Source organism: Bidens hawaiensis, unplaced genomic scaffold (genome assembly GCF_021521415.1).
Source record: "Bidens hawaiensis isolate Kalapana, Puna unplaced genomic scaffold, B.hawaiensis_p1.1 tig00006555_1, whole genome shotgun sequence".
Classification (NCBI taxonomy): domain Eukaryota; kingdom Viridiplantae; phylum Streptophyta; class Magnoliopsida; order Asterales; family Asteraceae; genus Bidens; species Bidens hawaiensis.
Genome location: NW_027491442.1, coordinates 1,023,051 through 1,046,722, shown reverse-complemented (window position 1 = coordinate 1,046,722; position 23,672 = coordinate 1,023,051). Strand labels below are relative to the sequence as shown.

The 23,672-nt window shown below is 36.0% G+C and overlaps 1 protein-coding gene and 2 pseudogenes across 2 annotated transcripts; 1 reads left to right on the top strand and 2 right to left on the bottom strand.

Annotated features, from left to right (window-relative positions):
- Positions 1–1,123: 1,123 nt before the first annotated feature.
- Positions 1,124–4,700, bottom strand: LOC143632969 (F-box/kelch-repeat protein At3g06240-like; annotated as a pseudogene).
- Positions 4,701–10,155: 5,455 nt separating this feature from the next.
- LOC143632951 (uncharacterized) lies at positions 10,156–15,338 on the bottom strand (annotated as a pseudogene). Its single transcript, XR_013153600.1, has 13 exons — positions 15,115–15,338; positions 14,909–14,971; positions 14,384–14,449; positions 14,198–14,280; positions 14,034–14,085; positions 13,868–13,939; positions 13,164–13,367; positions 12,976–13,060; positions 12,789–12,882; positions 12,167–12,211; positions 11,915–11,966; positions 11,648–11,764; positions 10,156–11,562 (listed from the first exon to the last, which is right to left on the bottom strand). The product of XR_013153600.1 is annotated as an uncharacterized LOC143632951 (transcript).
- Positions 15,339–18,724: 3,386 nt separating this feature from the next.
- On the top strand, positions 18,725–20,309 carry LOC143632934 (desiccation protectant protein Lea14 homolog). Its single transcript, XM_077101341.1, has 2 exons — positions 18,725–18,994; positions 20,058–20,309. Exons 1-2 carry the CDS (start codon positions 18,789–18,791, stop codon positions 20,305–20,307), a joined length of 456 nt encoding a protein of 151 aa, XP_076957456.1. The 5' UTR covers positions 18,725–18,788; the 3' UTR covers positions 20,308–20,309.
- Positions 20,310–23,672: the final 3,363 nt, after the last annotated feature.

The window sequence follows — 23,672 nt, the reverse complement described above, 5'->3', positions numbered from 1 at the left end:
GACCAAATAAATCATAAGAGATAATGGTACGGTACCATCTCTCTGAGGTGGCGTTTGGTGAAAGAAGGGTGTGAGATCAACGGTGGGGATGAACCCTAATTATTATATAGACCATGAATAAACAACCGGAAGAACAGAAAATGAGAGGAGGTCTAGCAACCCATGAGAAAAAGGTGGAGAGATATAGGGCTAAGCTTGTGTAAATAAGGTTTGGTTTGACTTTTATTTTTATGGTATTGTTTTATATAAACTGATTATTAATAAATTTAAATTTTGTTTTTTGTAAGTATTCATGAACTTGGCAATGATCCTTGGCTCAAATGCTAGGTGGGCAATTAGTGTGAGGTGGAGATGCATTAGGGTTCAAGCCATACAATACAAGAATTTTTTAGGGTTCAGGGTTCATCTAGAAAACTAGTTGTGTTAAAGTCATTCCAAACAAGTTAAATTAAAGCAATGTTTTCAGACTCGTCCCTGATGTCTTACCGGGTCAAAGATCGGACCAACCTAGGAGGGTGGACCGGTGTTTGACCCGGATGATGTCATAAATAATTTAAATATATATTTACATATATATATATATAACTCATACACAAATAAAAAATAATAATAACCAAAAATAAATAATAATAACAACTTTAATGTATATGTTTTATACATAGTTATTCAAATATATATGATTTATGTTTGATTTTTTTTAATAACAAAATAATTATTTTTTTGTTTAAGCAAAGGATAGATATAAAGGGCATGTAACCTCCAGCTATAAACTGAAAAACAGCCAAATAGTACAACTATATATAAATGAAAAGGCATCAAAGAAGCAACAATCAAACAAAATTTAAAGCCTTAAACTAGAAAGAGAAGATTCCATCCAAACTCTCCAAGCTATCTCTTTGTGCAGCGAACAAGACTTAATCCAACCAACCAAGTTAGTTTTAATCTCCTCCAAAACTATGTCCGCAGAGACAGTCGTATTTTTAAAAATTTTCGCATTCCTTTGCTTCCAAATGAACCAAATCGTGGAATAAATAATTGCCAAAAGAATCCTCTTTTCGGAAAAAGAAGACGATTGTGAACCCGGCATGCACGTATCATTTTGGATTTAATGAAAAAATGGGTTTTACTGGTTCACCCGTCGGGTCAACCGTCCAGGCCGGCCGTCACCCGCAAACCCGGCCGGGTTTTTCGAAACTCCCAAATACACTGACCCGGCTCGGTACAGGCACTGGGTTTCCGGTCGGCAGGGGTGAAGCTCTTTGGGGACCCGGGTGGCCCGGTCACTGCCGTTTTTTCGATTAATAGGGTAAATTTTGTGATTTTTCCTGAAAATTTATATAGGTGTTAAGCGTGGTCACCCCGAAAGTATTTTTCCAAAAAGTTACGGTCACCACTAATTTTTTTTATATATAATACCACATCGTTTGATTTTTTTATAAAACCTCGTAGTTTTTATAAACAAAAGTTACAAAATAGTAGTCGAATAGTAAAAAACGTTGTTTTTATAAAACTCAAAATTAGAGAGAGGCTATTTGTAAAAATAAAAATCTGTTTAAACAACTTAAAAAAAAACGAGGATTGATTAGGTTGGATTTTGGAAACTAATAAACCTGTTACCTCACCTCACATGCGCCCCTGTTCCCATCGGAGACCACTGGCCGCTGCCGTGCACCGTCCACCGCCTATACCGCTCGTTGCCCAGCCCTGTCAGCAAGGTAATTATTCATCTTTGTGTTGTTAAATATTGTATTCTATTTATATTGATTAATGTTTAAGGTTATAAAATTAGGGTTTGTAATTGTGGAATTGGGGATTGAGAAAATTGATCAACTAAGCTTATAATTGTATTGTATGGTGAAATTTTAGTTTAACTTATCCGATTGAGTCTTCTTAATTAGATAAGATGTCAGAAGGTCTTAAAGGTTGTCGAGCTGCTTTGTAATTCCTCTTCTATGTACTCATTCTTCTCCTCGCATTATTATGAATATTTTAGGTCTTTGTTAGTTAAAAAATTATCTAGTTTTTTCTATTTTTATTGTAAGAACAATCGTTTGAATGAATGAAAAAAAATAAATACATAGATTTCATATTGTTTGATCCGACCCAAACCGAATCACTGACATAAACCGAATCGTCGATCCGAAAATTTTTGGGTTCGTGACTTCGGTCACCCTGTGACGAAGCCCAAACTTCGCCACTGATTACAACAGAGCTATCAAACATCAACAAATAAAACATATTAACTATTGAAAATTATTTTAACCGTTTAAAATACCAAATAGCAACAACCCAACAAGTGTAACTAAACCAAAAAAGTTTAAGAAATTATTGTCCTCGACCATGCAGTAAAGCTAGACTAGCAGTATAACTAGTAGTATGACAAAAACATCGTGTGTTGAGATCTTTCATCTCATTCTTGATTGCATCAAACAACTCAAGTCTTCCATTTTTCATCAGAAACAAAATTTCCCATTCATTTTTCATCAACAATGGTGTAAGCGAGAACAAACTCCACGAAATTACAAAAACTTTCTTCCAAGAATCCACTACACCATACTCTCTGTAAGGGCAAATATTTGTGACTTGCGATATCAAATTACGAAACCCTTTATTTATTGACGGTCAAGTTAATAATTTATGTCGGCAAGAAAACCGGACACGAAACAAGAGATTCGGCACACGCGTTTAGCTTCAACGGAGGAGATCTTCTAGAATGGTTTATTTGGCTATAAATAGGGTCTTGTAGTCATATGTATGTGTGTGTTTTGTTAGGTGAAATCACCCAAGGGGAGCTCACTTTGGGTGGGGTCGGTTTGTGCATTTATTGTAATCTTTCAACCGATAACGAGATCATTCATTATTATATTTTCTTTATATTATTTATGTTCGGTCGTTTGATTTCATCGCACTCGTCTCGAGCGTTTATCAAGAACAAAGCCGTTCGTTGTCGGATCCGGTTTCGGGACCTACACTCTCCCATCACCCAAACATCCAATTTATAAACATCAACCTCATGATCATGAACACACAACGCCAACGCCAACGATAAAGAGTCCTCCTCCCCAAATGAATTCATACTTAGATCATGATGATCCGGGACAAGATTCTTGGGTAAATCATAAACTTGAAACCGCTCATTGTCTAAGTCGAACGCCATAATAACACGAGATTCGTCCTCTCTATAAGCCAACCATTTCGCTAAGCCATTCACAAATGTGGTGCTAAACCAATCAGTATCTAAATAACAAGGTGCACTCAAACCTTTCTTTTTCTCCCATGAGTTGGTACTAAGTGAATAAACCAACACAGTATTGTTCTTGTCAACAACTATATTAACGGGACAATGTCCTCCGGTCCGCTTAATGTTGTTCGTGTTAGCTCTGCAATCGTAAACAATTTCAACGACCTTAAACTCACACGTCCTCGAAACAAAACCAAACCCGAAGACAAATAGAGAAATTTTACCCGAAACATAATGAGGTCTGAAGAAACACTGGTTCAAGCTGGATAGTCCGAACCGGCGTTTACCCCAAATGTGAGTCTACTGAGTAACAATGGCGCCAGATCCAAGTTGCCTGCCTGCAAAACAGATCACCGTGAGTCTCGTTACGAGAAGGACAAGATGGGGGGTCTTCCTGTAACCACCCTCCGGCATAAGAATAAGTATCGTCCTTATCAGAATAATCGAAGAGAGTACAAGTATATTGCGTAAGGCTTGAGAGTGTGAGTGAATGAATACCTGTAAGTGCTGTACTTGGTATTTATAGCCGAATGTGGGGAAGGTGCTTGGTGGAGTTGTCACTATTGTAATATTCCCTTTCTACCTGAAAGGACACGTGTCGATCTTTTACTGGTTTTGACAGCCTGGCCGTGGCCGTTACGTGCGAGACGTGGGATGGCCACTACGTGCCTAGGTGTCACATTTCCATTGGTCGATGTCGCTATCAGGGAATATTTGGGAAATCTTCTAAAAGTAGTTTGTTACAAGTGCTCTTCCATATCACGTGGAGATCACATGTGTGATGGATCCCTTGTGCTGCTTGTGGGTTCTTCTCGCGGATGCTCATTGGTAATCTGCGGATTACGATAGATACCCGCGAAGCATGTTTCTGGAACTATGGATCCTTGGCTGGTCTTATGCTGACTGTAAGTGTTTGTCCATGCGTTCCTCTCGCGAATGTTTATTGATGGTCCGTGGGTTGAGTGAGAATCCGCGGATTGAACCGGGGGTCCGCGGGTAGCTTTTACTACCCTACCTCTATAAGGTCCATCGAGAATCGTGTGTTTGTTGATACTAGGGTTCCAGAGAATCAAGGTGCCAAAGGTTGAGTGATAACCTGAATTGAAAAAACAGATTAAACCTAATTTGATCCCGGACATCGTCGGTAATGGTACATCCTGTTACGGAGTATGTAAGGGAATTGGAGTTTAAGGGTTTCTTTGAAGGTGAGTGGAGATAGGAGTGAGTAGAATTGGTGGTAGTTTTCATCCCTGGGATCATAAGAGATGATGGTGCGGTGGTCGTCAGCCACGGTGGAGGTGAGGTGGAGTTTGGTGAAGCAAGGGTGGGATATCAACGGTGCAGATGAAGTGCAGACGCATCGGAATTGAAGGAGTGATTTGGTGGGAAGACGAGAGAGGATGTTGAAGATGATGTCTTGAGGAAGGTTGAAAATCAAGTTTGCATGTGTTTTGGACATTATTTTTTTAGTGTTTAATTTCACGAAAAAGAACCCTATATAATTATAACAAGAGGAAGTTCTAGGGCTAATCTTGTGCTTGATTCAAATTTACTAAATAAGTTTTGGTTTGAAAATTGGTTAGTAAATTTAAATTTTGGAAGTGTTCATGAAGTTTTCGATCAATGATCCTTAGCTTAGTTGGTAAATGCTAATTTGGTAGAGTCTGAGGCGAGGATGTGACAAGGTTTATGATACGATATATCCAAATACCACAAAGGGTCTGATCTAACAAAGAGACCCGCAAACTGACCTATTATTAAGATTAAAAAGATTTAGATGGATCTTCTTCAAATATTATCTAGAATGTTATTGATATGCGAATTATTTTAGTTATGAATTTGTTTTCTAATTTTTGATTATGTTTCTTACCTTTTTAAATTTTTTTTAAGTTTTTAATAATAATAAGAGAAAAATCATATGGTTTCATTTCTTTATTATATTTATCTTATGTTCTTGTGAGATTTGCGGTTGTCTCGAATAAACCGTAATGGGGTTTGTAGGGAATTGAAGATTTCGGGTTTCTTGGAAGGTGAGTGGTAATCAGAGAGAGTAGATGTGATTGATGTCATCAGAATTGAATGAGAGATTTGACGGGAAGACGAGAGAGTATGTTGAAGATGATGTCTTGATGGAGGTCAAAGATTGAGTCAGCAAGTGTTTTTGACATGTTTGTTTGAAAGGAACAAAGTGGGACCTACGAAGCAGAACCTTATCACGAATCTTCGGGTCTCTTGGGTTTTGTATGGTCAAAACTGGTTTGACTTAAATCGGTTCGGTTTAGAAATCGGTTTCAATGTGGAACTCGTCAAACTAATCAAGACAGGTTCGATTTGGTTTAGAACCGGTTTAAATCGGTTTTAGGCAAGAAAAAACCGATTTGATTGTGAAATGGCCGAACCGCTATACAAATCGACAGTTCGGTTAGGAAACTGGTTTTTATTGAAACCGGTTTTAGATATTAATCGGCCCGATTTGGTTTCCGATTAACTGATTTTTTTATACAACTCTAGTTTCACTTACGTGGGCTAAGCCATAACCAAAAACGGGTTTTGGTTATTAAAGATTGCTTAACCATAATTAAAACAAAATGGTCGGGTTAAATGTGAGTTATTGGTTGGTTTTGGTTAGTTGTCTAACGTGTTTTTTTCTTCTATGATTATCTTGATTTCACGTATGAATGAAGGTTAACATGAACAACTGGGAAGCACAAGCGGTGAATCGAATAAAGAGTTTAAAGATTAAAAAGAAGATAAATATTACAGAAATATTAAATGATTAATCTATTGTTAGGGGATAATTGTTAGAGTTACAGATATAGTGTAAGTTTATTTTATTATGTATTTGAGTATTATTAGAAATTGGAGTTAAAGTGGGAAACAAGTTTATGATGATATAAATAGAACATTAGAGGCGTTGTATTTTATGTGGTTTTCATTCTTTATAATAATACTCAAAAGCGTCAAACAAGTTGTTCAAATATCGTGTGTTTTGTGATCGAGTTTGGGGCTTGATTCCCAACATGTTTAAGTTGAAAATGGTTTATTTACAGTGTTCTAAACTCAATTATAAAGTTTTGAAGTTGAAGGATGCCGATTCCAAGCTTGGTTATGGTTTTGAAGCTATACACCTTTAGACGGGCCATCTCAAAAAGTGCAGAATGTGACGGTCCGTCTAATCCAAGTTTTTCCAAAATTGTAGATTAGATCCTGGACTTTAACTTTGGCTCAATAACCAATAGATCCCTCAACTACTAGAATTGTCAAAATTGGCATGGGATTTTCGGGATGTTAAAAGATAACATCAATCAATGCTACATGGGGAAAATGTGATCCCTAGAAACATATACAATGATTACAAGCATTCTCAGTGTTTATACCGAATGCAAGAGAAATTTACCGAGTATTGTTTGGATTAATTTAGTGTATCATGTTCATTAAGTGGATTAAAAAAAACTTTAAATGAACTTAATTCAAAAAAACTTTGAGCCACTAAAACCACTAAGTTACAAAATTGTTTTTAGAAGAAGCTAAGGGAGGATCTAGACGAAACAATTATAGAACTTGGTTATTACTTAGTTACTTCTTCTTTCAAAATGTTTACTACACCAACCATATCCCAGGGATTAATATGTTGCTTCAAATGAAACCCTGGCTTCAAATTAAATCAATCCGGACATATAACACTATCTTTAGTTAGCTTATTAAAGAGTAGTTAAACTTCAATTAGAAAGTTCAGTTAGTTTGTAAAGTTAAGGTGTAAAGTGTTAATAGTTAATAATTTGTGTAAATATTGTAACTTGATATAAATAAACCTAAGTGTATCGTTTGTTTGTAAAGTTAAGGTGTAAAGTGTAATTAGTTAATATTCGTGCAAATATTCTAATTTGACATAAATAAACCAATTGTTTGTAAAGTTTGGTGTAAAGTGTAATTAGTTGATAGCTTGTGTAAGTATTCTAATTATTTATTATTTAATATATATAAATGAAAAGTTTAGTGCCGTTAAGCCGCCATTGGTTTAATTGGTGGCACCTTACTTGTCCATACAATTTTGTTTTTTTTTTCCGTTTTAGTATCGTAACGAGCATAACGGAAGCTAACCGAATGATAACTTTTTTTCTTTTGTTTTTTTTTAATTTCGATATCATAACGAATGTGACGAAAGCCGACCCAATTCGCATAGACTCAACGTCAGGGACCGACAACGCTCGGTTTTACTAACGCTCAAGTTTACCAACTGACACCACCCCACCGGTCCACTCAATTTATATATATCTATAACATATATAAACGAAAATCCTAAAATCCTATGTGTCACGATGTGGTCGCTCTCCTCTTTTATGAAAGCTACCAGATTGCTTGATTTTTAAATAAAGGCCTCTCATTGATTTAACCCAAATTCATGGGTATGGGTCTTACCAAAACCAGATAACTCTTAAACGGGTTATAACATCTCATTAAATTAAAAATTAATCTTAACAATTATTTGATATGAAAATCCTATAAAGTAAGGATATACTAAAATTTAATATCCAATTTAAAAAAAAGATATTATTTATAATTAATAAACAATTTTATAGTAAAAAACATAAGCGGGTCATGGGTCACCAAATCCAGATAGCTTTTAAATGAGTTATAACATATCATTTAGTTATGAAACCCTTTCGTCATCAAACCCTAAGTATATTATTAACTTTCTTACAATAAAGAAAATTAAAATCCAAAAAATAAATATTAAAAAACGAAAAATGTAAAACAACCATTCTCTCAAGCCATCAGATTGCTTTATTTGTAAATGAAGGTTTCTCACGCATTTGATCCGAATTCATGGGTAAAGGTCTCACCAAACCCAGATAGCTCTTAAATGGGTTATAATATCTCATTATATTAAAAATTAATCCCATAAAATATTTGATATGAAAATCCTATAAAATAGAGATATACTAAAAATTAATATCCTATTTTATTTTTTTTAAAATATATTATTTATAATTAAGAAATAATTTTATAATAAAGAAAATAAACGGGTAATGGGCATCACCAAACCCAGATAGCTTTTAAACCGAATTATAACATATCATTTATTTGTGAAACCATTTTATCATTAAACCTCAAGTATATTAATTATTAACTTTCTTACAATAAATAAAATTAAAATCCAAATATATATATATATATATATATATATATATTAAAAACGAATAATGTAAAACAACCCCCGTAATACGGGGGATAAAATCTAGTGTGTGTGTATATATATATAGGGAAGAGATATTTTGAAAACCTTGTTGAGATTTAAGAAATTAAGAAATTCATTGTTGACCACACATTTAATTAAATAGATTAGATTATGTGGTTGAGATTAAATGTGATTAAAAAATTAAAGTATGAGAGAGAATAAAGATGTACAGTGATTACACAACTTTAAACGTCCGTTACACATATGTAATAAGTCGACTCGGTGTGTAAAAAATTCTGTAATTTTTTTACGTATATTGTTACGTTGAGTTCTTAGAATTCAAAGTGATTTTCATTTGAAATCTCCCCTATATATATATATATATATATATAAAAGGGTTTAGGAGTTTCCTAAGAATGGTAAGAACCAATAGATTTTCGACATGTGCCATTATAAGTTATGGTGAAAGAATATTTTAAAAAACTATGTCGGTTATAAAGTGAATGAGTAATTCTAGGAAACTATGTCGGTTTTTGGTAAATTTAAATCTCAACCATTGATTAGCATGATCCAATGGCTATGATCTATTCTTACTTTCCTCGAAAACTATCTCTTTTTATTTTAGCCCACCTATATATATATATAGGCTAAGTATAAAATGAAAACCCATTTGAGTTGTGAAAACTCTAGAAACTCATTCTCAACCACATGTTTTTAATTAATGTTTAAATCTTGAGGTCCACAATTAAAGTGAATAAAAAATGTAAATATAAATATAACTTTTTCTCTCTCCTGAAAACATATATAAAAATCAGTAAAAAAATAGCAAAACATTTTTTTAATGTTTCGATGTTTTGTATTAAATGTTACAACATATATTACATGTAACAAAAAAAATAAAAAAAAATGATGTTACATAGGGTTTTCGCGGGTTTTCACAACTCAAATGGGTTTTCATTTTAACCTTACCCTATATATATATATCCCTTTTTAACTCTGGTACCGTAACGAACGTAGCCGAAACCAACCGAATTTGTGTCCAGTTGCCACCTCAATGCCCGGGTCTAACAACGCAAGGTTTTACCAACGCCCGGGTTTACTGACCCAACAAACTTCGTTTTAAATAATTTATTTTTAATATGTTAATTAGGCGAATATATATTTTTATATGTTAATTTACCAATGGCGTTATACCGTAAAGAACGTAAACGATACTAACTGAATTCACGTCAACCCACTGACGTAACACTCGGGTTTTACCAACACCCAGGTTTCAACGTTGAGGTTTTACCAATTGTCTCAGCACAACACGCCGGGTGAAAATGTAGCGTTTATTTATGAAACTTTGCGACTGTAGGAATAAGTTTTCGTCGACCTACAAATAGGGTTGGCAGCCATCATTTATAACCATCCGTTTCAATACAAAATCAACAATACAACTTCGTGCTTGGTTAAGTTGTTATTTACATATTAATCATTGTGTTAACTGATCCTAAGACCTTTAAAGTTAGCATGAGAACACACAAAATGAAAAATGGCAGCATACATATGTTGAAGACATCTAAGTTTTCTACATCACCAATAGACATTAGACAACATGTGTAATTAACTACCATCAAACTGATACAAGTCTCTTTATCCATCTTGAGATGGAACTCAAAAGCTAACCACATAAAAGAAGATTTTGTGATATATGCCAACTAATTATATACCTTGGTAAAGACCAGAAACACTTGTTGCCAGTGTCTAGTATTCATACACTAGTGAAAAAAGGGCCAAAACACTTATGCACCTGAGATCACTTACAAGAATTACTTGAACTTCACATTTTTTCAGAATTGGCGGGAGTTTTTGGCGTTAAAAAGGGCATAGGAAGACTTGGTATTGGTGGCCTGAACCATGGTTCGTTGGCTCGAGCCGGTTGTTGTGGTGGCGCAAGGTATTGGAGTCGAGCAGCCTGAAGCTGCTCGCCTCTTAAACTCCCCCTCATTCTTCCAGATGGCATTGCATCACCACTTGCTTTAGGAAGCTCAGTTGGCGACACCTGGCTTATTTTTGGGGCCGGTTGAGGTGTGGTGTAGCTGCCTTGATTGCCTCCTTTTCTGAGTTCATTTGAAGCAGGAGCCAAAGATGCAGGCGGTGTGAGCGCAGTTGTACTTCGAGCCTGAGTGGTTGTACAGCCGTTGACTTGAGGTTGACCAGGAGATACCGAAGGTTTTGTTACAGCTGCAGGTGGTGTGAACACGTTTGCTGTACTTTGTGCCAGCGTGGTTGTACGTACGTTGACTTGAGGTGGACCTGGAGACACTGCAGGCTTCGTTACAGCTGCAGGCGGTGTCAACATGGTTCTACTCTGACCTTGGTTTGCTCTACATGCGTTGACTTGAGTTTGACTAAGAGAGCTTGTAGTTGGTGTGACCATGGTTGTACTTTGAATATTCTTGGTTTTACATAAGTTGACTTGAGGTTGACCGAGAGAGACTGCAGGCTTTGTTACAGCTGCAGGTGGTGTGAACACGGTCGTCGTATTTTGTGCCTGCGTGGTTGTACGCACGTTGACTTGAGGTTGACCTGGAGACACTGCAGGCTTCGTTACAGCTGCAGGCGGTGTCAACATGGTTCTACTCTGACCTTGGTTTGCTCTACATGCGTTGACTTGAGTTTGACTAAGAGAGCTTGTAGTTGGTGTGAGCATGGTTGTACTTTGAATATTCTTGGTTTTACATAAGTTGACTTGAGGTTGACCGAGAGAGACTGCAGGCTTTGTTAAAGTTGCAGGTGGTGTGAACTTGGTCATACTTTGAGCTTGATTTGTTGTAAAGGCGTTGACTTTAGTTTGGCCAAGAGAGACTGCAGGCTTTGTTGCAGCTGCAGGTGGTGTGAACTTGGTCATCCTTTGAGCTTGATTTGTTGTAAAGGTGTTGACTTTAGGTTGACCAAGTGAGACTGCAGTTGGCGCGAGCACAGTTGTACTTTGAGCTTTCTCGGTTGTACCTAAGTTGACTTGAGTTTGACCAAGAGAGACTGCATGTTTTGTTACATTTGTGTGGCTCACTGTATCCCTTTCTGCATCAGCCGCCATCCATGAACCATCTTCTGATATGATTACGTCATGAACATCCTCAGCCACCTCATTCAAGATCTATACAAAATCAATCAAAAAATCACTTAAGATGGCTTTAGGCTGCACTTCATAGCATATAGGTATGTGTGTGTGTTTTGCTTGCCTTTTCAAAATCTCGATCGATGCGTAAATCTTGATTGCAGACTGGGTTGTTACAAAGAGGGCATTTCCATGTAGGTTTAGTTGAGTTAACTTCTATAAAGTGGTTGTAGTCAAAACACTACAATAGTAAGCACAGTTTGTGAGAAACTTGATTGTTTAATGGATGAAATATTGAATAATAAACAACCTGTGGATACTGATTTCGGCGTATGATATTGTTAAGGGATATTTGGATATTTAATAAATATTTGAAACACCAATATTTTACCTGATGATGCTTGCAGAGATGGCCTTTCACAGGAGTTTTTATACGATGTTGACTGCCAATTAAAGAAATGAAAACAGATCCATCATACTCGCTGAATTAAACAAGATGCTAAATAAATTATATGTCAAGTCGAACATTCTATTTTTTTTTATATACCTTCTCATTTTGATATAAATTTGTATATAACCGAGAAACTAGAAAAATAGCGACTAAATTAACAGAAAAAGAATTGAGTACACAATAAAGAATTACCTGGCGGGGCAGTAAAGCGAAATCCGTGACGATATAGTACAATCTAAAAGGAGAAAAGAAACGGCACAAAAAGTCTGTCACTAATTTAGAGTTGGCGAATTCGTCCTATTTCCTATGAATGGGTTGATTTGAACAATATTTAAGTCAAATGAGTAAAAAACAAAAAGATAAAATCTAAGCAGTTAATACGGAAAAATACCGGATATCGGTCGAGGACCGATATTTGAGATATCGGGTATCCCGGTGAGACATCGGTAATATTAATATCTTGCAGAACTTATATATATATAGCACTTTAACACTAACAAATCAGTTTGTTCTCCTACTATTAACAAATTATCCTTTTGCAGCTTGCAAAACACTAACAATTGTAGCAAGTATGAAATGATTAAGACTCAGAACACCAACAATAACCACTAAAATTTGAAAATTAAGACTTAAAACACTGATATCGGGAATATCGGTGAAATATTGGTCAAATATCGCCGATATTATCGGTACTGATATTCTGACCAATATTTCACATGATGACCAATAACCGAGATACCACTGAGATTGGCTGCATTGGATAAAAGGGCCCCATTTTGCCAATGTAATGTATGAAAGATCTTGCAGTTTCCTTGACTTACTTGATATGGGGCGGAGATAATCTTGCAATTCAGAAGGATCAGGAGATGATATTGAGTTCATAAAAGCTAAGGCAATAATACATGGTCCTGAATTTAATTCAGAGAAAACAGAAACTATATAAGTTAAGAAAACTAACATTATATGTTTTACAGGTTTAAAAAATAGAAATACACACATACCATCAAAAGACCCAAAAACTTGTAGCAGATTTACTCCATAATTTGTCATTTTATTAACGTTTGATGGGAGCTGTGGTCCTTTTCCCTGACACGCGTATTGCAAAAAAATCGATGATCATGATAATCAAGTAATGCAATTTCGCAAAGTAAAGTTTTTTAGCAAAAATTTCGGTGAGAACTTGGCAAACCATGTCGATCTTGGTCCTGTTTGGTACTCCAAAGCCATTTATGAGAAAACTATGAAGAAAAAGGTACAAGGTTAGATAATAAGATCAACATAAACTGTTCAAAAAAAAGTATTTATTAAAAAGAAATAATCTTAACTCCACATTCATTGGGCTTGTAATACAGGCAGATGTCTCCATATTGTCCAGTTGAGCTACTAGGAGCCACTGTATGAAGTAAATATATCATGAGTTTCAGGTTGCTTATTGCAGGATTGACCATTATAATCAAATCAAATTGGTAAAAGATAATGGTATATCTGTAGGAGTTATGACAATTGCACATTTCATTCTGAACATATGTTGTGTTTATGATTGAAGTAAAAGGAAAAGATATAACTATATCACTGTCACATGGTAAAAAATAATTAAAAACCGAGCAAATTGGATAATAAAATGTGACAAAGTTTGGTTAAAAAAGTAACCAGCTTTCAAAAGGAAAATTGATGATAAACCTCAAAAAAAAAAAAATTAATTAATTTAGGTCATCTGAACCGTGACTTGGTCTAAAGTGATGATTTGTCAGTAAGTTTGACCATATTAACTTTCTATTCAAAAGTTGCACCTGAAAATGGGTTAACTGGTGATTTTTTAAAGTTTAGCCTTTTGTGACAGCAAGTTAAAGTATATGCCCTAAACATAAATCATGCCAAAATGCATTTGCTTACCAAACTTTGACGATTACGAGCTGTAGTACCAAGAGAGATGTGAAAATCGGCTAAAAAAACTCCATATCCCACCTGTGAATCATGTAAAATTGACAGTGTAAAAACATATTAAAACATTATAATTGGTCCTTATTGCAAAAGAAGACACTGGTGAATATGTATTAACCTCGACATAAAGTGAAGTAAGTATGTGTTCAACTCTCATTGTTGGATAGAATCTGTATGTGAAAAATAAATTCAAGTAAATGAACTTGAGGAATAAAGCATATCAAGAATACATCATACATATCGAACCAAAAGGGTGAAATGTAGGGTGTGACAAACAATTACCTTGAGACTATATTTGACACACTTGAATGTGCATTATTTGGTTCTATATTCATTTTGTCTGAATTGGAGAGCCCATAGCTTACCTAGAAATTGTTAAAATTTACAGTTACTACTTCACTAAAATATAACCCATAGAAAGATATATAGACAAACATATAAATAGGCCAAGAAAGAACTTCAATCGACCTCATTTGCTATTGTAAGAAGACCGGCTTTATCCACATCTTGAAACCAGCCAATTTGACAAGCAGCCTGTTGAAAGAATATATACAGAAATAAATACAGTTGAATAGGGATGGCAAATGGGTTGGGTTGGGTCGAAACTGGTCATGAGTCGGAACAGGTTAGGGTCGGAATGGGTCAACTAAAAAAAGGGTTGTTTTGGTTCGGGTCGGAACGGGTTAGGGTCAAAAGGTTCGGGTCAGAACGGGTCCGGGTTGGAATGGGTCAAGGTCGGAACGGGTCAAAACGGGTCGGATCTTTTTTTTTTAGAACGGGGGCAAAGGCGGAAACATTTTAGTTTTTTTTTACATTTTTCGTTTTTGAGTTATGATTTTTTTATTAATTTTATCGAATTTTTTTTGGAGGGGTTTTTATTGTTAGTAATACATAAACATATGATTCATAATCATGCATGATACCTTAAATTGGCTTAATCTCAATTTGTCAAGATTCAGAAAACCGAAAGTGTGTGAATTGAGAAATGCGTACCTTGACAGGTAGCATGAGCAACATCAATGACGGTTGCAGCAATTCAGTTTTACGCCTGTAAACCTACGATTACAGCAAATTAAGAAGTTTATGCGATAGCCATAAGAACAGATGTATCCAACTATATATCTTGAAAATCCTTCTTATATCTTGCTTCAAACATAAACTATTGCCGTTGAATCAATGACACAGATGAAGCAACTAACCTCTTTAACAAACAAAAGTAGCTGGGACAGATGAAATGATGATGGCAGTACATCCATCGCGACAGCCGAATCGATACTACTGCATTTCACAATAGCAGAACTTTTAAGTATGTTTACATTTGGTTTCATATATCCGTCTAAAACAAGTCAAACAGGATGACATCATTAACTTTCATATATCCCTGTGATGATTTCAGTATTTTACAACAGTGAAACTTAATCACATCACAAAAACAATGTATATCGAACTAGATGGTCTCTTTGCTCACAGGGCCACTGCAAGTGGTAACACAGTCAGTTATTATGTTTTTGTCAAGCTACATAACTGTAATAGCCATTATATAGACTTCTGTGAAAACCATTCAACTTCCCAAGATCAGAGACACAAAATACATAAGATACATCAGTGTTTTGATATTATCAGTGGAACATGATATAACAAACGAGTATAACATTGGAGCCACATTGTGTACCACAAAAAACGTACAAACAGATGCACGTAGGGCTGTAAACGAACCAAACTGAACCAAACAAGGTCTTGCTCATGTTCGTTTGTTAAGTTTTTATCGGACAAGCAAACGGTTAACAAGCACCTAACCAAGGAATTTCTTGTTCGTATTCGTTCATTAGGGAATGAAATTGTTTGTGAATGGTTCACGAACACAAACAATGTTTTATTTGATTTGGCTAACCAAAATGGTCAGTGTCGACGGTTCGGTTCGGTCCGGCTACCAAGTTTGTGTTGTTTTTTCTTTTAAATTCATATTCATATGTTAATATTACATATAAATTAATCGCATAATACTCATATATATTTTTACTTTATAGTTAATACATAATAACTTTGCTTAAATCTATATGCTAAGATTAGAAAAGTCATTAAAAAATATTAAAAACCTTTAATGAGCAAACATTAACGAACTGAGTGTTGTAGAACTCGCTGGGCACTAGTCGGGCGGTGGGCTTCTCGAACTAATCGGATTGAAATATTTAATTCTTCAAATATATTTATATATATACAAAAAACTACATATAAATTATAAACAATATTTCACTTTTGACCAATTTTGCCCATTTTGGCCAATTTTGATCAATTTTGATTGCTTTTTCCGATTTCCAATTAGCTAAAATTCAATCGGTAACTAGTTACCGATTAAATGGCGTCTATGCGCAGTTTCTAGAACCACGAACGAACATAAACGGACATAAACCAACACATTATCGCACGTTCGCAGACACATTTGAACAAAAACATGGCCACTTTTCATGTTCGTTCACTTAGTTAATCGAACGAAACTCCTTATTCATGTGATCATGTCCATTCGTTTACAGCCCTAGATACAGTTGAGTGCACAAACCAGTTTAAAACTCAAAACCGGTTTGGGTTGAAACCGGTTTCTTTACCAGGTTACGATCGGTTTCGGTTCGGGTTTTGAACAGTTTTTGCCCGGTTTTGGCTGGTTTTGGTTCGGTTAACCGCCTTGGAACTGGTTTTGGTGGAGAAAATTACAAACCTGTTCCAAACCTACAGTTTCAAACTGGTTCGGTTTCGGTTCGACTTTTGATTCGGTTCGGTTAACCACCTCTACAGTTGAGCAAACAAAAAACCCTAAATTAGCAATAATAAAGCTAACAATCACAATTATAATCATAAAGCTAACAATCAACTTTAAGTTATCAATAAATCACGTGATCATTTCATTTCACATAATAAGATATTTAAATGCATGTATGTATGTATATACACACCAATGCAGTTACAAATAAATAAACTGAATTAACTAAATAATAAATAACTAAAACCTGCCGAGTTTCATGCAGGTTTTGGCATAAACATTGGAATTGCCGATATCACCGGTGCGAATAGAAGCGGAAGCCAAGTCTATGTTGGTTTCCATATTCTTCATCGCCGTTTGTTTGTTAGACGCTATCCGCCGTCTGTTAGAAGCCGCAACCGCCGCTACTGCTGTTGTGGCCATAGGAAGATAGATAGATAGATTAGATGACGGTTTTTGTTATCGGCTGTTCGGTTAGATGCTTACTGCCGAGCAACCGCCATAAAAGGTGTCATAGTTTGAAAACAGTGGGAGTTAATCAGACTGATGGTCTTCCGGTCAACTAGTCAATTAGTTAGTTATTAGTGTAAGTGGAAACGTGTGGATAACGGTAATCGCGTGACATGTTATATTTTCTTTATTAATTAAAAATTATCGAAATGTTATACTTGAATTAAAAAATATAAGAATATGTTTTTTTCTTTTAAATGTTGACGTATGAAATAGTTATTATGGTTGATTAAAAGTTGTACAGGAAAGTTAGGTTAAAACGATATTAGATATGAGATAGCAAAAGGGTGAGTAATATTTATTTAAATAACTAAAAGTGGAGTAAAAGTTAATACGAGTATAATGTAACATGTAATTAAGTACGTGAATAAATTAGAAGAAAAGACTAATTTGACCCTTCTTACCCTTGCATCAAACATGCCATAGGCTTTTATAAATCTTGTAAGTTGTAACTACTTAAACTGAGTAGTGTCTTAATTTGATTATAAGAAATGTATTATATGATAGTATAAATATAGACTGTTTACATAAATGTAGCATGTTTGATTTTTGACATGAATGGATGTTAACTTTGGCTATTTACTCTTTAACAGACATAAATGCCCTTATTATTAAATAAAGACATAAATGTCCTTATTATTAAATAAATATATAAATATATTTTGTGGCTTGTTATTTTAGATAAAAAAAAATAGTATGAACATACAACAAATAATTAAAACATTTTTTAAATATTAAATATTTCATGAAACGTGAATCAACCTCTTCCCATGATCATCTTAAACGTTTTGATATGCGACTACCATCGTACAAATCTAGAGGTGATCGACGGAGGCCGGCTATGATTGAGGCTATGTGTAAACCTACATTTTTTAGGGCTTTGTCCAAGGTCGAATTCTCAACCGTCGTCCCTCCTGATGTGCAAGAACCGGATGGAATTCGTAAACCATTGCCCTTTGTTATGTTAATACTCCATATTTAAACTATGATTCGTCCCTTCACCCAGATCCCAAGTGAGAATCGAACATTCATCTTCACATGGGAGCGCATACCATCTTACCAACTAAACCAAATTCTATTGGTTTTGTTATACTTAAGTCTAACTACATATATACATGAACAATTCAAACATGTTATAAGTGAGACTAAGTTAATACTCCAAATGTTTTTAATACTTGCAGCTTAAAATTAATTATTAAAAGAACTCGTACAGTTTATCTTCTCCTTTATGTACACCTTGGAGGATTCAAACCCTCGACCTATAGAATGGAGAGGAAACACGTGGAGAGGAGACACCTAACCGCCACGCCATGTCCGATCACCTCGTTTACTAAATGACAACAATTAATTAGTTGACTTCTTGTAGTTAAAGTATATATATTTAAGTATTTTAATTAAGGTTTGGATCTGATAGAATATTATTGCAAAACTAGTTCATGACTCACGTGTGACCCATTCTTTGAGGCCCAGCCCACGGATCATGGCCCCCACCCCACCCTTATAAAACTATATAGCATCTTCATAATATTGTAGCAAAAGCATATTCTCCTTGCATAACAATCAACTTCTTGCTTTCTCAAATTCGTTTTGGTGATCATTTCCGAAACCATGGCAGGATTGTTGGAACAGGCTAAGCAGTTCGTGTCCGATACGGTGGCTAGCATGGCCAAGCCCGAGGCGACTGTGACCGACGTTGATCTAAAAAGCATCGCCCTTGGCTCGGTCACCTACAACGCTAAGGTCAACGTGTCAAATCCCTATAGCACACCTATTCCGATAGGAGAGATTCGTTATGTTCTTAAAAGTTCCGGCAGGTATTATTTGTTTGCTATCGTTTATGTTGTTTAATTTCGTTTAGTTTATCGATCATGCTCGCTCACATTTCTTGTGGAAGTCAACAAGTCGTTAACGTAAGCGGTTACTCCAATATTTTACTTGATTTGTCTACCAAAAGCAGTAGTTTTGTAGAAAACTTAGATCTGCTTTTGGTAAAGTTTGGATGAACTTATGGTATGCCTTTGTCTAGTTTTGACAAGGTCAATGTTTAATAGTAATATATATATTTTGTGACTAAAATGTGACCGTTTGCATTCATAATCTATGAGTGGATTATTGTTGACATGGTAAGTTTATGTGGATTATGAGATTATCAAGTCATAGACTTTTCAACCTTTTACCACAAATTAAAGTTTTTGATTCATTAGTTACTTTCATTTGTCTATAAATTTCTGGTCATTATGGGTATTATACTATTATTACATTGTTGAATATTTTTGTAACACCATAAGCCAATGTATTTATTGCTTTATTGATATTTATTAAATTAAATTGTTTTGACCAAATGTTTAATGGTTTCATATAAAACGAGTAATTTTATGCAACAAATAAATGCTACTTTTAGTGATTGCTTTTATTTAAATACATTTTTGATATTTATTAACTTACCATTTTAACCAAATATTGCTTAATGGGTTTCATATAAAACGAGTAATTTTTATGCAACAAATGAATGCTAATTTTAGTGATTATTTATATTTTTATTTGACCATTGACCATTTTTACTTGTGACAAAAGAAATTAAATCGAAAAAACAAAGTAGTAATTTTGAAATTTCGTTTTTGTATACTAGAAAAAATAATTTAATGTTTATGATTTTTTAGACGTATGAAAAAATAATCACACTTTGATTTTAACGCTTCACATATAAAAAATATGAAATACCTTGATACAAAATTAACATGTATAACATATTTATAAATAAATAGAGAGAATATTATTTATGGTGAGCGTGAAATTTCATATATTCGTACGTGCGTACATACATGCATACATTTAGCGTCGTACATGATTACTAAGTTTGTGTTAACTTTGAACTAGCGAGATAGCGACAGGAAAGATCCCAGATCCGGGTTCGCTTAAGGCGAGTGGTGACACGTTGCTAGACGTTGAGATTAAGGTGCCACACAGCATATTAGTGAGCTTGGTGAAAGACATTGCTGTGGATTGGGACATTGATTACGATCTTCAAGTCAACCTAGTTGTTGACCTTCCACTTATCGGTGACATTAGCATACCGGTATCTAGCAAGGGCGAGATCAAGCTTCCTTCACTCGCCGACTTCTTCTAAATCGAGTTGAACTAAAAATAAGATCGAGGTGATCACATATAATTTATTTCAAGTATGTTTTAACTTGTAGTCTCGTATTGAAATTGAAGAATGTGTATTTGTACATTCGCATAGATTCATTATCAAATACTTGTTTATTTGTTGCGTATTTTGTATTTTATCGCGTCATATGTTTCGTACTTGTTGTGACCTCACACATTGTATGTCTTAGGGTGATAATTGCAACTTTTACATACTATAAGATACGAAATTAAGAGGGTGTTTGAAATTGCTTATTGAAAATACTTATAAATTTATTAGTCTTTATAAGTTAGAAAGGTGTTTGGGAATGTGATGTTGCGACTCCTTTTAACATTTTAATGGGAGGAAAATGTGTTTCTGATAAATGAGAGGAAGTTACTTTTTAAACTCCTTTTAATTTTTTGCAAAAGTCAAAAAGAGCTTAATGTATTTTTTATACCTAATCAAAATCGTTGAATGGATGTTTGTACTAATTTGAATATATAGGCAGTAGTAATGCATGTTGAGGTACTCTCCTAGTTTGTAATAGATGATAACGGTACGGGTTAGAATTAATTATAAATCCGTATCATATAGTTGGTCTCATACACCTTAATACCAGATTACTCATTCCCATCGGGTTTGCACTTTACACCGAGTATTAGGGGTCCCTGCTATTTTGAACTTGAGGTTAAACTTTAGCCATTGAGATTATCGTTACTCGAAACTCAATCACAAAGTGACATGAAAAAAAAACGAGTTGAATCTTAAAATACCTTATTACAATGATGACAACTTTGTAGTTTTAATTAATAACTAGTGTAGAACTTCAAACTATTGCTTTTTATGTTTTTTAAGATCGTATGTCATATCCGAAAGCTGTTACAAATGTTTCATAAAGATTTGTGATGGTGCATAACGAAAAGAATGCAACACAAATAAATACCTCCGATTATGCCTGCTTCCTTGCTTTCTGAGTCTCCCCTTGTCGTGGACGTTGATAGTGTGCTTGGGTGCATTAAGTCTTTCCCTAAAGGGACTTCGTGTGGGCGGGACGGTTTGCGAGCCCAACACATTTTAGATGCGTTGTGCGGAGAGGGGTCTCCGATTGCGGATGGTTTGCTCAAGGCTATCTCTGCGGTGGTTAATTTATTTTTGGGGGGAAGGTGTCCTAAGGTGTTGGCAGAGTTTGTTGCGTCTGCCCCACTTACGCCGTTGCTTAAACCGGACAATGGGATTAGACCTATTGCCGTTGGGGCCATTTGGAGGCGGTTGGTCTCTAAGGTGGCTATGAGGGGTGTCGGGAAGGAGATGGTTAAATACCTCGGTGACTTTCAATTTGGGGTGGGAGTCCCCAGTGGGGCAGAGGCTGTGCTTCATAGCGCGAACAGGTTTCTAAATCAGTTTCATTCGGATGGGTCATTGGCTATGCTTACTGTTGATTTCTCCAATGCCTTCAACTTAGTTGATAGGACGACCCTTCTACATGAGGTTCGGAGTCGATGTCCTTCCATTTCTCTTTGGGTGGATTTTTTATATGGGCAGTCGGCTAGGTTATATGTGGGTGATACTTTCATTAAATCCACCACTGGGGTTCAACAGGGGGACCCTCTTGGGCCTCTCCTTTTTGCCTTAGTTTTGCACCCACTTGTTCACCAAATCAGAGATCGGTGCAAGCTTCTCTTTCATGCTTGGTACTTGGATGATGGCATGATTATCGGGGATACTAGAGAGGTAGCCAAAGCATTAGATATTATCAGGTCTGAGGGGCCTCGTTTGGGTCTTGAATTAAACGTTAAGAAAACAGAGTTATTTTGGCCAACATACAATGGGGTGAAGGCACAGGAGGGGTTGTTCCCTTGCGGGATTGGAAGGCCGGTGCTTGGCGTGAAACTCCTTGGTGGTGCTGTAAGCCAGGATGCGGGGTTTATCAGCAGTTTGGCTATGAAAAGGGCATCTACCGCTGTGGAACTGATGAGCTGTCTCCCAAGACTTCGGGATCCTCAATGCGAGCTTCTTTTGCTTCGCTCATGTATGGGAGTCGCCAAGCTTTTGTTCGGTTTGAGAACATGCCAACCTATGTATGTGGGGGAAGCTGTTTCTATATTTGACAATGGTCTTCGGAGGGCGATTGAGGACATCGTGGTTTGTGGAGGTCCGTTCTTTGGGGATTTCCAATGGAGGTTGGCATCACTTCCGATCCGTTATGGGGGGTTGGGTCTCTGTTCGGCCGAGGATGTATCTACATATGCTTTTGTGGCTTCGAGAGCACAGTCGTGGTGTTTGCAAGACCATATTCTTCGGGGTTGTGATATTTATGGGTTGGACTCTGATTATGGGTGTGCGATGGATCGTTTACGTACTTCACTTCCAGATTTTGATCTTAGCGGGTTCTCTAATAAGGACACCGCCCCCCCTAAAGCCCAACATGTTGTGGCGAGTGCCTTATTTAGTGGAATCGTCAAGAGTTTAGAAGTGAAGTTTGATCTATCCCCTCGCCAAAAGGCGGTGTTTGAATGCCTTCGGGCTCATCGGGCTCAGGATTTTCTAACGGCCATCCCCATTGAAGGATTAGGCCAACGTATGTCGGGTTTGGAGTATCGGGCTATCCTTAAGTACCGGTTAATGATCCCTATGTTCCCGACGGATGAACCTTGCCCAATTTGTCGTAAGGTCTGTTTGGATTCTTTTGGTGACCATGCGGTGCATTGCAAAGAATTGCCTGGCTTTAAATACAGACATGATCTGGTTAGGGATGTTCTGTGTGATGTTCTTAAACGGGCAGAGATTTCTGCTAAAAAGGAGGCCCCTGTTAACTTTCTCACGGATCCTATTGAAGGGAGGTCTACTTTACGACCAGCTGATATTCTTGTGTTCGGGTGGGCAGGGGGGAAACACGCCTGTGTGGATCTTACAGGAGTGTCTCCTCTTGTTGGGCTCAGGGACCGTGGGTTTGTTGTGGGTCAGGCTGCGTTGAAGGCTGAATCGGGCAAAGTTGTTAAACACGAGAAAGCTTGTTTAGATAATCAACATGTCTTTCTACCATTTGCCTTTGATACATTTGGTTTTCTGGCTCCAGAGGCTGTGAAATTTTTGAGTAGGGTTCAGCGCGTCGTACACGGAACCTCTTCAGCTTCTAGGTCCCAAAGCTTCGTTTTTAGCAGGATTGGCTTTGCTGTTCAAAAGGGGGTTGCGGCGCAGCTTGTTGCCCGTTTGCCTGCCACTTTATTGTAATCGTTTTATAGTAAATTATATAAAACTTCAATTTCCATTAAAAAAAAAAAAATACAAAACGTTTGGAAAGATCAATCTTTGATCATTTATTCATCTTACTTTTCTATTTCTTATCCTTAAAAAGGTGCAAT